General features: G+C 42.1%; 1 protein-coding gene across 1 annotated transcript in view; it reads right to left on the bottom strand.

Annotated features, from left to right (window-relative positions):
* ADAMTS19 (ADAM metallopeptidase with thrombospondin type 1 motif 19) overlaps window positions 1–18,115 on the bottom strand; it is a 228,121-nt gene that overhangs the window by 139,191 nt on the left and 70,815 nt on the right. The window contains exon 7 of the mRNA XM_061609144.1: window positions 4,620–4,663. Coding sequence (XP_061465128.1) covers window positions 4,620–4,663 — 44 coding nt within the window. The remainder of the gene's footprint in view (window positions 1–4,619; window positions 4,664–18,115) is intronic.

Raw genomic sequence — 18,115 nt, 5'->3', positions numbered from 1 at the left:
AAATAGGCCCAGTTCACATATCACAGTAAACCATAGTTAATGGTTCACCATGAACCCATCTTTTTGGGCTGTCTCAATCCCTGGTGTACAAACCACAACTGCTGGCTACATCCAAATCAAGAACTGTGGTTTGTTTTGCTCCAGCAAACCACAATCAGTAAGCCATGAATAAAACTTGGCTATAGATCATGGTTTGTTAGAAGCAAACAAATAATGAACCCTCATTCACACATAATGCTAAGCAATGGATCATGGTTTATTTCCTTTCATCACAAGCAGGAAGAAGCAAAGCAGATACACAGTGCACAGTAAGCCATGATTTATGGCTTACCATGATGTGCCATTGTGGCCATACTTTTAGGTACATTTCAATTGTTGAGTCACATGGAAAACGATTACATTGTCTGTTTAGGAACATATTTAATGGGCTATATGAAGGAAAGTGAAATTGATATATTACAGACTTAATGGTCTCCAAGCTTAGTAAATTAATACAATTTAGACACAATCTAACCAAACTGAAGCACTTTTAAAGATTATTGGTTTCAGTGGGAAGTTAATCACATGCTTCACTCTTAATGGTATTTTATTGGAAACAAATACGTATAAACTTTCCCTACGTTACATTTTACATGTAGGAGTTAATTTCAGGAGCACACATATGGCATCAAATAATAGGATATTTAGACAACCTCTTAGTAAAAACATATGAGGACATTCATGTTAATATTCATTCTCACTTCTTCCTTTAGCATGGATAAGAATGTATACTGTGCTTCAATTTTTGCAAGCTCCAAACAGCTTCAACATTTTTCTTTTTCTTTGGCTAGCACCACAATTGACAACATGTTAAAAATTCCTGGAATGTCCTATCTCATTTGCCCTATAAATACTCTGGGTGAAGATTTGTTACTTCTACTTGCTGTACTAGTGATCTATTCAAATTCCAAATTCAGTGTTTCACTCTAATTATTAATCTGCAATATCCTCAAAAAGGAAAATCACAGATGCTGATTTAGAGTAACTGTAATCTTAAACCTATAGTGCTGCAACTGTCATGAGCAGAGTTAGGGGAGAATTTCTCTTACTTCGAATTTAGTACCAGATTCCTTGGGAGTTCACACATTTGCCATCTATTGCAAACCAATCCTTATGCTGCAAGTTTCCACAGCTGTTCCTTGACACCGGGATTTGTTTTTTTTTAAAAAAAACCCACAGTGAATATAACATTAAACGGATGACAATGCTTTGCTGTTTGCTTTACTAATGTGATGGTGAAGCTGACTAGCATGCTCTTTGTTTTTTTGCGAGAGGGTGATCAAATACTAGCTAGCAGGAGGGGGGAGGCAGAGACTGACAGCATCAGAGCCACTTTATGCAGCAGCAGACAAGAAGTGCCTGGTCTCTGCTAGTGTGAAACTGACCAGGCAGGCAGGCAATTTCTGGATTTCTACCACGGCTGGGGCTGGGGGGAGGGATCAAAGTACCATTCAAATAGGAGGCAAGGGGTACTGGGGAGGGGTGTAAATGCCAAGGCAATGTCTTGTTGCAAGCAGGGAAATCTGTAGTACTTATCACAAATGGAAATTATCACATCTAAGTTGCAACTCTCAAGGAGCTGGATTAGAAAGAAAAGAGTGTGTGTGTTGGGTGAAGGGAAGTGTTGGAAAGCTGGGGTGTGCTTGTGTGCATGGGGTGAAATTGACCAGGAAAGATTTGGAGGGGGGCGATAAAGTGAAGGTTCTTTGAGAGTTGGGAAAGAACGGGGTAGGAAGGGTGTGTAGCTGTCTGGCTAGGAGGATGAATGGAGAGACAAGAAGAGAAAAGTACAGGTGTTAATAGTCTGATGTAAAATTGCAGGTGCTGTGGAGATAAGGGAGGAGGCTGCGTAGCCACTTAAGATGAGGGGGAGAACCTAGCTGGGACGGGGGTAAAGAAAAAACTGAGGGAGGGTGGAATCTACAGCAGAGACTTGAGAGAGGCTGGATTATACTGGAAAGTCTGGTCCAAAGTTGGTGATCACAAGAGCCAGCGGCAGCAGCCACCAAGGGAAAAAAAAGGTGGCTGGAGTCATGGAGGGGGGAGCAGAAGCCTTAATGGGAACCACGTGGAAGGAATGCCTGGGCCAGGAATGGAGTGACAAGGCTGGTGTGGAGAGCTAAGAGAAGTACAAGAGGCGGAGGCAGCACGTTAAAGGGGAAAGAAATCCAGTGACAGAGTCTGCTTTACTCCTCCATCGTGAGTTAGGGAAGCCCAGCTTGGTAACTGAGAGAACGGTATGTGGGAGGAGAGAAATGTCAGCATGTGCAGGTAGCTAATCAGGCAGGAGCATTTTGCTTGACTTCCCCCTGAGCAAGGTCGACCTGCCCTGCCTAAAGCACATAGACTGAATGGCTTTGTATACTTTCGTGTGTGTGTGTGTGTGTGCGCGCGCGCGCACGCATGCGCGTGTGCACATACCATCACCCTTGCTTTCTCCAAAATGGGGGGGAAGGGAGACAGAAACAAACAATTGTGTTGGGGGAAGAATGTGGGAAATGTTGTGGGGGGGTAATGTTGCAAAGTGCTACCATTTGTTTTGCAAAGTGGAGTGCACACACAGATTGAAAAGCAGAGATGATAGCAGTTACAGTTCAAATCAGTAAAAGCAATACATGTTGGAAAACAAACTAACATGAACCATAACTGTCTGCCAGTTCCATGAAATGAGATCTGAACCGGCACTATGGACTCCATCCCTAATCATGAGATTAGATTGTGCCCTAAGATAACTCAGGATAATATATACAATTTAAAAAAGCATCTTCTTCTTGCAATTCTTTTTTGAAAAAATTGTATTATTAATATCATCATTGACATACTCATCATTTACACATAGAAAATAATGTTTAATAACAGGGTAAATCATTGTGATACACCTATTGATATGATGTTCATTTTTTAAGGGGTACCATCTGTACGAAGTCAAGAAGTCAAAAGAAACTGCAAACTCCTTAGTTTCAGAAATTTCCAACGAAACTTTTCAATGTCTTCAGTTCTGCCCTTCCTAAATCTTGCAGGAATGCTTCCTCATTGTACATGGTTGAACTAAATGGCTGGGATGTAGGGGGCTATTTGGACGTGCCCAGTGAAATAATAAATTCCCTTTCTCACTTGCAACAGTAGATTCACTTGCCATAGAACAAACTGCTTTTGATACTCCCCTTAGTTTCTGGACATTTGCCCTGTGGCATAAGAAGCTTTCATTTGAAGAATTCAATCAAAAGTGCATTTGGGTGCACAGAGCCAATTGTACCCTTCTTTTGAACTTAGGCAATGCTCCTGAAACTTACAGTTCTAGATTCCATAGGATGTTTCTTGTATGAAGACATATCTAATTTCAGTTCACCCCAAACAGGTGCCTTTCCTGATTTTTCTGTTTGTCACCTCTAATGCTACCTAAATTTAAAGTCTTTTTCCAGATTTATGGGACATGAACAATAACTTAACTCAATAGTGCACTAAAGGGCACCATATTTTTATCACAAAACAGCAAGAATCTTATAGACTCACTTTGATTTTAAAAAAAAAAATACATTACACATAATGCTTAATAACTGTAATTATTCTTTGGATACTGAATTCAGGACCCTTTCTGACTGAAATGAGAAATAATATAAACATAACAGGTCTAACCTAATGCAATTTCACCTATACTGCTGGAAGATATGCATGCATATTCATGAAAATATATTTTTCAAAATGGGGAACTTGATTTAAATCAGTTATTTAACATGTACATTTTTTCTTAATTTAAATCAATCCACCCAACTTCACTCTTTTTCCTCATAACATGGAAGATAAAAAATGAGCGACAGAACCTCATTGCGCTGTCAATATCCTCTTCTGTACCTCACATCATTGACTGATGGAATGAGGAGATAATCCAGTCAATGGAAAAGAGAAGAAATGGAGACAGTGTGAAGCAGCGGCAACTCTGTGTCTCTTATGTTACCTAGTTTAGCCCCAACTAATGATTGAAGAAATGGAGTAGGATTTAGTTATATTTAAATTGTGTCAATGTCAAACTAGGGTTGCCAGGCTCAGGGCCTGAGACTGATCCTGTGTCTTTAGGAGAAGAGAAAGTCAGCCAAGTGCAGGTGTTCTTGCAACACTGTAATGGGAAAAACCACAAGGTGGAATTCTCCCTTCCCCCTGCACAACTTTTAAAGATACAGAAGACCTCTTGGTTGCCAGGCCCGGCCTCTAAGAGGTCTTCTGTATCTTTAAAAGTTGTGCAGGGGGAAGGAAGAATTCTACCTTGTGGTTTTTCCCATTACAGTGTTGCAAGAACACCTGCACTTGGCTGACTTTCTCTTCTCCTAAAGACACAGGATCAGTCTCAGGCCCTGAACCTGGCAACCCTAGTCAAAACACTTAGCCTTTGCCAACTTGCTAGAGTGCCAAACATGTTATCATCATATTATGGGCAAGAACTAAAGTAACTAATCACAGCTTTTGCATTTCAACTGGTTATAAATATTCATGTCCACTTATTATGATCAACCTCACACGTCTCTCTGTAGTGCTGTATTTTAAAGGCTTTACAATAAATGTTTTGATTAGTGTTTTTCACTTACCAACAGTATCACATGGTTCATCTTTATGTACACAGAAATCCTTCCTAAAATTGGGAGGGAAAAAAAGACAAACCCTTAAGAAAACTGTGCTGTCAGATCCTAATGACTGAGTGACCCATTTATAAACATTTTAATAGCTTAATAAGTAAGAAGGCTCTTCTGTTTCAAAAAGGAGCATATGGAGGAAATCCTGAAATTGTTAAATAACACTTCAGACTTAAACCTACTTGTGTTAATCATGTAACAAACAATGTACTTTCCATTTGAAGTGTATGTAGTATCAGGTTGATTAGCTACTTTCCCTAATCACCTGAAATTCATTGTTTTGTAAGATTCATCATCTCCTACTGGGATTAAGCCTAAAGGTGCTTCCAGACGGGTGTTTATTGTGAGATCAATGTTGCTCAAGCATGCAGGTTTTTCACAAGGCTAGTAAGATGTCATCGGCATCAAAGTTGCAGCCTGTGTGCCCCCCCCATTTAATCTGGATTTGCTCTTTCTGTTGAAAATCCAGTAAGTTTTTTTAAAACAATTGTTGCCAATTATCAGATCATGATGTCTCAATTACCTCTGTGTGCCTGACCCCCTCTGGAAGCACCCTAAGAACATGAAACTGAACACATATTCTTCCCCTTTTTATCCTCACTTCCATCTTCCTTCCCTCCCTCTGTCATTTTCCCTGGGTCAAGTTTGTCTGTGTGCATCCCTGTGTGCATGACTTTCTGCAATAAAAATCAAAGGCAGGGTGGCTTACTAATAAAAAATATAGATCCAAGACAATTAAAAAACAATCCTATCAATAAAACAAAATAAACATTAAAACCATAGCATCATAAAAGAATCGCCATAATATTTCAGATTTTAAATCCCTTTACTTGTTAATTAGGAACACAGGAAGCTGCTTTCTGCTGAGTCAGACTTTTGGTCCTTCTAGCTCAGTAATGTCTGTGCTGACAGGCAGCAGCTTTCGAGGGTTTCAAACAGGCGTCTCTACCAACCCTACCTGTAGTTGCTGAGGATTGAATCTGCATGTGCTTTATCACAGAGTAGCATAATGAGATAAGAAGAAACATTAGCAATGGCAATTGTGATTGCAAGGTTTTATCCATTTTCAGAGCAATCCAAATCCCCTTTATGTGCCAGCTGGGCGAGAGGCTTGGACTGAGCAGAGGAGTCCCTTCACTCAGCTCTTCTGGCTGAGCCAGTGGTATCCCCATCAGTGGAGGCCAACAGAAAGGCCCCAAACAGGGGATTCTGAGGATAGGGATGAGGCGGAACTGAGCCAGTCGCATTGCCGTTACAGTACTGCTACAGGCCTTATTACTGTGCCTGGAACTAGTGCAGAGACAGGGCCCAATAATCCTGCCCCTCCACCTTCCACCATGGCTGCCATGAGCAGCTGGGTGTTCGATTCAGCAGCGGCTCTGCCACTCTGCAAAACCCCCCAGGTGGGCCAGAGTTAGACTGTAGCTTAATCAGGAAAGTAACCAAATAGAGTGTCCGTTGCTTAGTCAATGGTGAAGATTTTTTTTATCAGCTAGCTAAGAATTAAGGACAATTTGTGGTGGTGGTTATTATTATTCTTTTTTAAAAGTTGTTTGGTTATGATGCATCTGTGCAGTAGGAAATGAAGAATAAAAATAGCCTGTCCTTTTAACAATGAATGGTATCTCTTGATAATTGAATTAGAAATTATCTCCCACCTTCAATATCTCAGAAAAAAGCACGATATTTGGATGAAGGTGATATGCAAGTTAATAAGAACATAAGAAGAGCCTGCTGGATCAGGCCAGTGGCCCATCTAGTCCAGCATCCTGTTCTCACAGTGGCCAACCAGGTGCCTGGGAAGCCCGCAAGCAGGACCCGAGTGCAAGAACACTCTCCCCTCCTGAGGCTTCCAGCAACTGGTTTTCAGAAGCATGCTGCCTCTGACTAGGGTGGCACAGCACAGCCATCACGGCTAGCAGCCATTGATAGCCCTGTCCTCCATGAATTTGTTTAATCTTCTTTTAAAGCCATCCAAGCTGGTGGCCATTACTGCATCTTGTGGGAGCAAATTCCATAGTTTAACTATACGCTGAGTAAAGAAGTACTTCCTTTTGTCTGTCCTGAATCTTCCAACATTCAGCTTCTTTGAATGTCCATGAGTTCTAGTATTATGAGAGAGGGAGAAGAACTTTTCTCTATCCACTTTCTCAATGCCATGCATAATTTTATACACTTCTATCATGTCTCCTCTGACCCGCCTTTTCTCTAAACTAAAAAGCCCCAAATGCTGCAACCTTTCCTCGTAAGGGAGTCGCTCCATCCCCTTGATCATTCTGGTTGCCCTCTTCTGAACCTTTTCCAACTCTATAATATCCTTTTTGAGATGAGGCGACCAGAACTGTACACAGTATTCCAAATGCGGCCGCACCATAGATTTATACAACGGCATTATGATATCGGCTGTTTTATTTTCAATACCTTTCCTAATTATCGCTAGCATGGAATTTGCCTTTTTCACAGCTGCCGCACACTGGGTCGACATTTTCATCGTGCTGTCCACTACAACCCCGAGGTCTCTCTCCTGGTCGGTCACCGCCAGTTCAGACCCCATGAGCGTATATGTGAAATTCAGATTTTTTGCTCCAATATGCATAATTTTACACTTGTTTATATTGAATTGCTTTTGCCATTTTTCCGCCCATTCACTCAGTTTGGAGAGATCCTTTTGGAGCTCTTCACAATCCCTTTTTGTTTTAACAACCCTGAACAATTTAGTGTCGTCAGCAAACTTGGCCACTTCACTGCTTACTCCTAATTCTAGGTCATTAATGAACAAGTTGAAAAGTACAGGTCCCAATACCGATCCTTGAGGGTGTCCACTTTCTACAGCCCTCCATTGGGAGAACTGACCATTTATTCCTACTCTCTGCTTTCTGCTTCTTAACCAATTCCTTATCCACAAGAGGACCTCTCCTCTTATCCCATGACTGCTAAGCTTCCTCAGAAGTCTTTGGTGAGGTACCTTGTCAAACGCTTTTTGAAAGTCTAAGTACACTATGTCCACTGGATCACCTCTATCTATATGCTTGTTGACACTCTCAAAGAATTCTAATAGGTTACTGAGACAGGACTTTCCCTTGCAGAAGCCATGCTGGCTCTGCTTCAGCAAGGCTTGTTCTTCTATGTGCTTAGTTAATCTAGCTTTAATAATACTTTCTACCAGTTTTCCAGGGACAGAAGTTAAGCTAACTGGCCTGTAATTTCCGGGATCCCCCTGGATCCCTTTTTGAAGACTGGCGTTACATTTGCCACTTTCCAGTCCTCAGGCACGGAGGAGGACCCGAGGGACAAGTTACATATTTTAGTTAGCAGATCAGCAATTTCACATTTGAGTTCTTTGAGAACTCTCGGGTGGATGCCATCCAGGCCCGGTGATTTGTCAGTTTTTATATTGTCCATTAAGCCTAGAACTTCCTCTCTCGTTACCACTATTTGTCTCAGTTCCTCAGAATCCCTTCCTGCAAATGTTAGTTCAGGTTCAGGGATCTGCCCTATATCTTCCACTGTGAAGACAGATGCAAAGAATTCATTTAGCTTCTCTGCAATCTCCTTATCGTTCTTTAGTACACCTTTGACTCCCTTATCATCCAAGGGTCCAATCGCCTCCCTAGATGGTCTCCTGCTTTGAATGTATTTATAGAATTTTTTGTTGTTGGTTTTTATGTTCTTAGCAATGTGCTCCTCAAATTCTTTTTTAGCATCCCTTATTGTCTTCTTGCATTTCTTTTGCCAGAGTTTGTGTTCTTTTTTATTTTCTTCATTCCAACAAGACTTCCATTTTCTGAAGGAAGACTTTTTGCCTCTAAGAGCTTCCTTGACTTTGCTCGTTAACCATGCTGGCATCTTCTTGGCCCTGGCGGTACCTTTTCTGATCTGCGGTATGCACTCCAGTTGAGCTTCTAATATAGTGTTTTTAAACAACTTCCAAGCATTTTCGAGTGATGTGACCCTCTGGACTTTGTTTTTCAGCTTTCTTTTTACCAATCCCCTCATTTTTGTGAAGTTTCCTCTTTTGAAGTCAAATTTGACCGTGTTGGATTTTCTAGGCAATTGGCCAGTTACATGTATGTTTAATTTAATAGCACTGTGGTCACTGCTCCCAATCGGTTCAACAACACTTACATCTCGCACCAGGTCCCGGTCCCCACTGAGGATTAAGTCCAGGGTTGCCGTCCCTCTGGTCGGTTCCATGACCAACTGGTCTAGGGAATAGTCATTTAGAATATCTAGAAACTTTGCTTCTTTGTCGTGACTGGAACACATATGCGGCCAGTCTATGTCCGGGTAGTTGAAGTCACCCATTACTACCACATTTCCTAGTTTGGATGCTTCCTCAATTTCATATCTCATCTCAAGGTCTCCCTGAGCATTTTGATCAGGGGGATGATAGATCGTTCCCAGTATTAAGTCCCTCCTGGGGCACGGTATCACCACCCACAACGATTCTGTGGAGGAGTCTGCCTCTTTGGGGGTTTCGAGCTTGCTGGATTCAATGCCTTCTTTCACGTATAGAGCGACTCCGCCACCAATACTTCCTTCCCTGTCCTTCTGATATAGTTTATATCCAGGGACAACCATATCCCACTGGTTTTCTCCATTCCATCAGATCTCCGTTATGCTCACTATATCAATGCTCTCCTCTAAGACCAAGCACTCCAGTTCTCCCATCTTGGTTCGGAGGCTCCTAGCATTAGCGTACAGGCACTTGTAAGCAGTGTCTCTCTTCAAGTGTCTTTGGCACTTGTGGTTTGGCCTGTGGTAATTTTGCTCTTCTGAATTTATATCCTGTGCCCCTGCTCTCACAATGCCTACTTCTAGGCCTACCCCTTTTAAAATTTCATCATTTCTTTGGTTTTTATCCCAGGGGGGAGGTTTATTCCGAACCGGACATTCCTCAGTTCCTGTCGGGTTTCCCCCCTCAGTCAGTTTAAAAGCTGCTCTGCTACCTTTTTAATTTTAAGTGCCAGCAGTCTGGTTCCATTCTGGTTCAAGTGGAGCCCGTCCCTTTTGTACAGGCCCGGCTTGTCCCAAAATGTTCCCCAGTGCCTAACAAATCCAAACCCTTCCTCCCGACACCATCGTCTCATCCACGCATTGAGACTGCAAAGCTGGGCCTGTCTGGCTGTTCCTGCGCGTGGAACCGGTAGCATTTCAGAGAAAGCCACCTTGGATGTCCTGGCTTTCAGCATCCTACCTAGCAACCTAAATTTTGCTTCCAGGACCTCACGGCTGCATTTCCCCATGTCGTTTGTGCCAATGTGCACCATGACCACTGACTCTTCCCCAGCACTGTCTACCAAACTATCTAAACGACGGGCAATATCCGCAACCTTCGCACCAGGCAGGCAAAACACCTTGCGGTCTACACGCCCATCACACACCCCACTGTCTATGTTCCTAATGATCGAATCACCCACTACAAGGATCCCTCCACCCCCTGGAGATATATCCTCAGCACGAGAGGATAGCTGCTCATCCCCCAAGGAATGGGTCCCTTCTAAGGGATCGTTTCCCTCTTCCTCAGCTGGATGCTCTCCTTCCCCGAGACCATCGTTCTCCATGATAGCAGGAGAGCTATCATCGCTGGAGTGGGACACAGCTATAACGTCCCTGAAGGCCTCCTCCACACACCTCTCTGCCTCTCTCAGCTTTTGCAGGTCTGCCACCTTGGCCTCAAGGAAATGAAGTCGTTCCCGGAGAGCCAGGAGCTCATTGCACCGAGAGCACACCCACAACTGCTGTCCAACAGGCAGATAGTCATACATGCTGCAGGCTGTGCGAAACACTGGAAAGCCCCCACACCCCTGCTGGCTTCTTACCTGCATAGTTTTGTTTGAGGTTTATTACGTCAATAGGTTGGAGACTGTGGTTTAGTTGAGTTCAGGGAACTGAAGGGCAGAGTGGGGGGGCCCTGGCCTCCTCGCCCTGCTATTATTTATTAATTTATTGCATTTATATCCAGTGCTTGGAAAAGTTACTTTTTTGATGAACTCCCATCAGCCCAATCCAGTGGCCATGCTGGCTGGGGCTGATGGGAGTTGTAGTTTAAAAAAGTAACTTTTCCAAGCTCTGTTTATATCCCACTTCTCCTCCAAGAAACTCAAGGTAGAGTACTTGGTTCTCTTCCTTTCCATTTTATCCTCACAACAGCCCTGTGAGGTAAGTTAGGCTGAGAGTTGGTGGCTGGCCAAAGGCCACTCAATGTGTTAAGAACTCAGGGGAATTAGAGATGACACAATGAACACAGCTTGGGGTCCAGAGGTGCCCTGGTAACTGGCTGCCCCCATCCCCAGTAAAACTGCTATTTTCAGTTCACTTCCTTAGATTATCATTTGTTTTAAATATATATAGTCACAGAATATTTCAGACTCCCTAGCAGAATCATCTTCTTGCACTGATGTTCTAAACAAAATGACTATACAATAATAAAAAAGAGATTATGAAGGAAAATGTACAATTAAATATGGAATCGTTCTCTATTCTTTAACACTTCTGGTAGATCTCAATATACTACATTACAACATGACAGTATTTGTAGTCAGGGCTGGCCCCAGGCATGCTTGGGCCCTTGAGCACCAGCCTGCCCTGGGCCCTGGCACCTGCACGCACGCATGCCCCACCTACCTACCAGGAGGATGGAGCAGCAGGAGAACGAGTGGGTGAGAAGGGTGGGACAGTAGGCGAGTGAGCGAGTGAGCAAGCGGGGAGCAGGGGGAGGGCGAGCAAGCAGGGGACAGGCTGAGCGAGCGAGCAGGAGTGGGGAGGGCGAACAAGGGAGTGGGCAGGGGCAGGAGTGGGCGAGCAGAGGGAGGGTGAGCAAGCAGGGGAGAGGACGAGTGAGTGAGCAGGAGGGAGGAGGGTGAGCAGGCGGGGAGAGGGCGACTGAGGGAGCGGGTGGGGGCAGAGGGCCAGCAGGCAGGTGCCCTCAGCCAGGGCCCCACCTGGTCCCCCTTTGGAGCCAGCCTTGTATGTTGTTCAAGAGATCAATTGTGTGTTAAGGTTGATGCAAAGATATTAGCAATTAGGTTTAGGGTTCAATGCTTACAAATACACTTGCATAACTGCCATTAAGATTAATATATGTTTCAAGAATGAGAAAAAAATTAACAAATGTTAAATATAAAAACACATAGCACAGAAGTTGTACTTTGTAAAAAAAAAAGAGATTTGTATTTGCACAGTCTCATTAGAGTATACAGTATGCAGGCTGAGATGCTTTAATTTGAGCTGATTTCTATCCTGGTTGAAATATATTTCCAAAAGTTTAATTAGGAGAGTTTGTTGAAATAGAACTCTTAAGTCTTGGCAACAGTGAAGTGTAATTGCATCCTGTTTGCAATGAAACAAATGTAAAACATTCCCCAGTTTCCAAGAATAAGGACTGAATTCCTTTGAGAATAGACTGCCCAGTAACAGTTTATGATACTTTAGATATACCTATAACCTATTCATTATCTGTTTTTGTCCTCTTTTCTACACAGAGCAATTGTAGGAGGATCATCATATAGCATCTGAATCTTGAGCATGTATTGCACCATTACTGGAGCAACTGTTTTTCGAATATTTTAAGTGGATTTATTATTATTATTATTTTAAATTAATTGCTGCCCTAACCAGTACTTGCAGCTCTCCTAAAATCATAGTAGATGAATGGTACAAAATATACTGAAAAGCCTAGAAGCACAATTAATTGTCCATTTAACTTCGACATCAAATGGAACCATTCATAAATGTGTACCTACCAGATGAAACTATTGCACACACTCAGGTTACCCTAATTTGCCTTCTTTTCTAGCTCCCCCTGAACTTGATTATCCCTAGTTCTTCCTCCACACTCTCCCTCCTCTATTTTTCACAGGCTGTCAACTCCAAGACACTTCCCAAAATTCTCCTCCTCCTCCTCATTGCCAGCCCCTTCGTTTCTGAGTTCCCCAACTCTTAAGGAACACACACAGAGTTGCTTTTTATTGTATGGTGGTTGATTTCCCCACAAAATCCCATAAATTCCCAGTAAAGAAGGCACCCAGCCTGCTATGAAATAGCTTCTCCAATTGGGCAAAGTGGACTATTTTCCTTTTCTTCAAAGACAGAACAGCTGTCAGCTGTTTCCTGTTCCTAGAATTTAAAGAAGATGGAAGGGAAGGAAAGCTCAGCGTTGGACTGAAGTAAAATCTGGACCTTTCAGATTTTTTTTTCTCACCCTCTTTCTGCTCCAAACACCTTTTTTCTTTTTGGCAAGGTTACAAGGCTTGAAGAATGTATCAAGCTCTGAAACAATTGTCGTCACCCAGCATATCTTATTGTTAACACATATGGCTGGTAGTTCAGCATCACAATAATAGACCTGCCTTCCTCAGCCTGGCACTCACTGGATATTGTGGATTACAACTTCTATCGGCTCCAAGGAGCATAGCCAATGGTCAAGGATAATGGAAGCTGTAGTCCAAAACATCTTGAGGGCACCATGTTAGGGAAGGCTAATACAGATGTAAAGATAATATAGTTCAAATGACATATTATTCTCTAACTCCCATCTGATTTAATAGCCTACCAGGTATTTGTCTAGAACAGTATGACATGTGTAACACGTAGAAGAGACCCAACGGTGCTCAGGTCTCTTCTGTGATCAGGGCGAGCCTACTTCTTTTACAAGTGATTTACCAAACATATAAAGGGGATAACAGACCTTTAATCAAGTGGAAATATAGTTTAACATTTAAGAGACTAATGGCAGAAAAGAATCTGAGACAAGAATGGGCAACTTCTACTATGTCATTTCCATAACTCATAAACTTCTGGACCTACTAAATACAGCAGTAGAAGATGTCCTCGGGGCACTGCAAAACCTAAATATTCAGCTACTCAAAATGAAGCCTACTATTATACAGGAATGTCTTCAAAGAAACAAATAAAACTGGCAGGTATGAAAAGGGGGAATACTATGTACCAAGGACAAGGACAAGGACAAGGAAACAGAGCAGAGAAGGAGAAAACTTCCCAAGCTAATTTCAGTGGGGAAATCTTTAAAGAATTTAAACATGATATTTGGATTAAACTGCATTTTTATACCTTTACTGTTAGTAACCATTCATAAAACAATTTACAAATATAACTTAAAAATAGTAACAAACATTAGAACAAAAATTAAAGTAACCCATTATGGTATTTTAAATTAATCTCAAATATAAATATTAAGCCTTCCAGAACCATATCTTTATGCTACTCATTTTAGCTCAACTCAGATATGATGGGACTTTATTCTAGATTAAAAATGAAGGCTCAGTACCTAAATACAAAATAAAAGTTGGAGGACTTTATGAGCATATACTTCATTTCTATGAAAGCTGGGGAAAGATTCCATGTTAGAAGATCTTCAGGTTTAGCAAAGCCCATTTTTATTTCATTTCATGTGAGAGCTTCTGAAGGATGAGAAGTTTCCATACTTCATAAAGCCATTGATTCACAGCACAGCTTATGCATGTTTACTCATAGCTATGTTCAGTTGGACTTACCCCCTAACAAGTTTTATTAGACTTCCTTTATTTTTCGTTATTTTTATTATTACTATCATTTGTGAGCTCTGTTTTGCTGCTATGAGAAAGAATGACAAGCAGTCTCTACATCTGGTGATTATACTATTATCATATCCAGAAGTGAGCAGTATAATTTTTAGAGTATTCGGGACCTAATGATTATTGATTTTTTTAAAAAAGATTTCACATACTTTGCTGAAACTTTTGCATCCCTTCGTCATCTCCAGTAGACCCATGTTCTGACATAATTTTTAATATTGCGGAGTTAGCATCAGTGTATCTTTCTAAAGAGAAAAATAAAATGTTCCAGCCCAGTCTCTCATGTGCCCTGATAAGTAGGACTACCCTTGAATGAAGAAAGGGAGAATCTTGTAACCAGTAACAGCTCTCTAATTACAAATCTAAGCCAGCATACATGGGAGTAAATTCGACTAAAATAATGGGAATATACTTTAGGATTGTGATATGACTATTTCTTCTTGAGAGGCTGGAAAAAATTAGCTAAAAATTTCAAAATTATTAGGAGATGGAACTGGCTGAAATTCTTTTTGGCTTGGTCCATGACTTGAGGGTTTCCTATACAGAATAACATGCCACCCTTTCCCCTTCTTCCTTTGAGTATTATAAAGCCACAAGAGTGGCTGTCTATAGCCAGCATGGATTTTTCACATTCCGCAATGTTAAATTGAAAACACCCTCCATGACATTCTGATGCTTCCCATAAGTTCATTTCACAATAAAACCTTACAAAACCTATAGACCTGAACTCAAAAATGCTTGTTTAACAACCCTCTACATTTTCATCCATCTGTGGTCGGTAAAATGAGTACCCGGCATATACTGGGGGGTAAAGAAAGGCCGGGGAAGAAACTGGCAATCCCACCCCATATATCCGGTCTGCCTAGTAAATGTCTCAAGACGTCACCTTAAGAGTCAGAAACGACTCGCACTATAAGTGCGGAGACACCTTCACCTTTACCTTTTACATTTTCATGGCGATACACAAAACAGTCAGAGAGAATAGACAGTTCAAAGTCTAAAAAGAGAAGAAAAAAAACCCAGAGCCATTTTGGACTTTGGTTGACCACGGTATCCTGTTAAGTCGGCTGGAGGGGCTGGGAATAGGAGGCACTGTTTTACGGTGGTTCCGTTCCTATCTCTCCAGCAGATACCAATGAGTAGCGTTAGGGGATGTGGTTTCAGACCCTTGGCCCCTCAACTGTGGCGTGCCACAGGGCTCTATCCTCTTCCCCATGCTATTCAACATTTATATGAAACCGCTGGGTGCCATCATCAGGAGTTTTGGGCTGCAGTGTCACCAATATGCGGATGACACGCAGCTCTATCTCTCATTTAAATCCTCACCAGAGTTGGCTGTGGATACCTTGTCCAATTGCCTGGAGTCCGTAAGTGGATGGATGGGAGAGAACAGGCTGAAGCTAAACCCTGACAAGACCGAGGTGTTACTAGTGGGGGATAAGAGAAGGCTGGGAAATTTTGACCTGGTACTTAATGGGGTGAAATTACCCCTGAAAGACCAGGTCCGCAGCCTAGGGGTCATTTTGGACTCCCAGCTGTCTATGGAGGCTCAGGTTTCTGCAGTGAGCCGGGCAGCTTGGTACCAACTTCATCTGGTACAAAGGCTGCGTCCCTACCTTCCTTTACACCTGCTCCCACGAGTGATACATGCCCTGGTCTCCTCTCGATTAGACTATTGTAATGCGCTCTACATGGGGTTACCCCTGAAGACGGTCCGGAAATTACAACTGGTACAGAATGCGGCGGCACGCTTAATAAAGCAGAGCCGTCGCCGAGATCATGTTACCCCAGTATTGATGGAGTTACACTGGTTTCCAGTTGTATACCGGGCCCAATTCAAGGTGTTGGTACTAACCTTTAAAACCCTATACGGTTGCGGCCCAGTCTATCTGAAGGAATGCCTCCAGTATCACCAAATATGCCGCCAAACAAGATCAGCCTCACAAGACCTTCTCTCGGTCCCACCGGTGAAAACAGCTAGACTGGTGCTGACCAGAGAGAGGGCCTTTTCGATCGTGGCCCCCACCCTCTGGAACTTGCTTCCTTTTGACCTTCGTCACGCCTCCTCCCTGATGGCTTTTCGCCACGCTTTAAAGACCTGGCTGTTCAGGCAGGCCTATGGGATTTCGGGGGTGGGTTAGGTCTTAATATTGTATTACTGAAGGATGGTTAGATGAATTGCTGTTGATATTGTAACTTGCTGTATGTATATGTTTTTACATTGTATTTATATTGTGTACGTCACCCAGAGTGTCCGCTTAGGTGGACAGATGGGCGACTAATTAAATAAAATTTTATTATTATTATTATTATTATTCTGTAAGAGTTCTCATAATCTGTTGAAATTCATTAAAAATCAGCCATGTTCACAGAGTACCTGTAATCATATTACTGACCTTGCCCCATACTCTGACCTTCATCTTCTGCAGTTTAAAAGTTAAAAAAAATGCCTGGCTGATTTTTAATTAATTTAAGAAATTTTGGCTGGAACCCTACGATAACGTGGGGCATGCTCAGTAAGAACTAACTGTCAGTGTTCTAAAAGCCAGACTCACAGCTGTTGGGCTTGCTTAATCAGGGCGTCACACCCACACCAGACTTTCCTTTCACTTGAGACAGTCATGACTTCCCCCAAAGAATCCTGGGAAGTGTAGTTTGTGAAGGGTGCTGAGAGGAGATTCCTATTCCACTGACAGAGCTCCAGAGACCAGACTGGTTTAACAGTCAGCCACTCTGATTGAAGGTCTATGAGGGGAACAGGGTGTCTCCTAGGAACCATCGGCACATTACCAAATTCTTCCAAGCTACACAGGAAGTGGATTGGACTGTGAAAGACCAACCCAAATTGTGCTTGCATTTTTACAAATTTGTAGGGCAGTCCAATATCTCAGAGAGGAGGTCAGATCTCCGGCTCCCCTGGTGTATTCACTATAGCTGCCCAATTTCCCTGCTTTTTTAAGTTTGATAGAAATATCTGTGGGCTATACGTACGTTCTTAAACCATGAGGTCTTTTGCCTGTTAGTGAATACATATAGGGCTTTATATGGACATTCAACATAGCTGGCTAACAGGTAATAAGTTACCCGTATGCATTTGTTATGTTCCTATTTATCTTGCCGAGCCATAGGATGCAACTTGAATATCTTGACCAAGTGTAAGGATAAGGCTGAACAAGGTTAGTGCACATAGATTTTTCATTCCACCTAATGGTCTGGCATACGGAGAGTCCTGGGCTGGGGAGAGACTATGGTCTGTTATGCCTTATGATGAGAATCCCTCTGTACAAAAGCACTGTGCCTGCTGCAGACTGTGTCAGGTCCATACTCAAAATAGCTAAAGGAAATTATCACTTATATTTAAATATCTCCCTGTGAAATAAATGATGTCTTTAAGAGTTTAACTTTGGCCAAATAATGCATCTTCTTTGGAGCTTCTTGTTATTTTTTTGTCACATCGCCATCACCTCTAGAATTTACAGATTTACATCAACAAAACCACTGCCGCTACTGCTTCGCTTATGTGTGGGATTCTTGGAGATTAAGCCAGGCATTAGAATTTTTGAAACTGCCAAAATAATATGCTTTCCAAATAGCATGGACCTATTAGCTTCAGTTACAGTTTATATGACTGATGGCAAATTTCCTCACAGTGCTAGCAAAACCATATATTGTGTATTTCTGCTGGATTAGAGTATTGGAAGAATTGCTTGCCTATGCTGGATTCTTTATGGTAAACCTTTTAAAAGTTAAAGGTAAGGATATATTTGACAGACCTTATTATTGACCTTATTATTGACCTTAATGCAATCTTTAAAAATACAGCAAGCCATATATCAAATAATGAGGACTGATAAAAAAAACTAGGATGGAACTTAC

Source organism: Rhineura floridana, chromosome 1 (assembly GCF_030035675.1).
Source record: "Rhineura floridana isolate rRhiFlo1 chromosome 1, rRhiFlo1.hap2, whole genome shotgun sequence".
NCBI lineage: Eukaryota > Metazoa > Chordata > Lepidosauria > Squamata > Rhineuridae > Rhineura > Rhineura floridana.
This window is presented reverse-complemented; position numbering and strand designations above follow the sequence as displayed.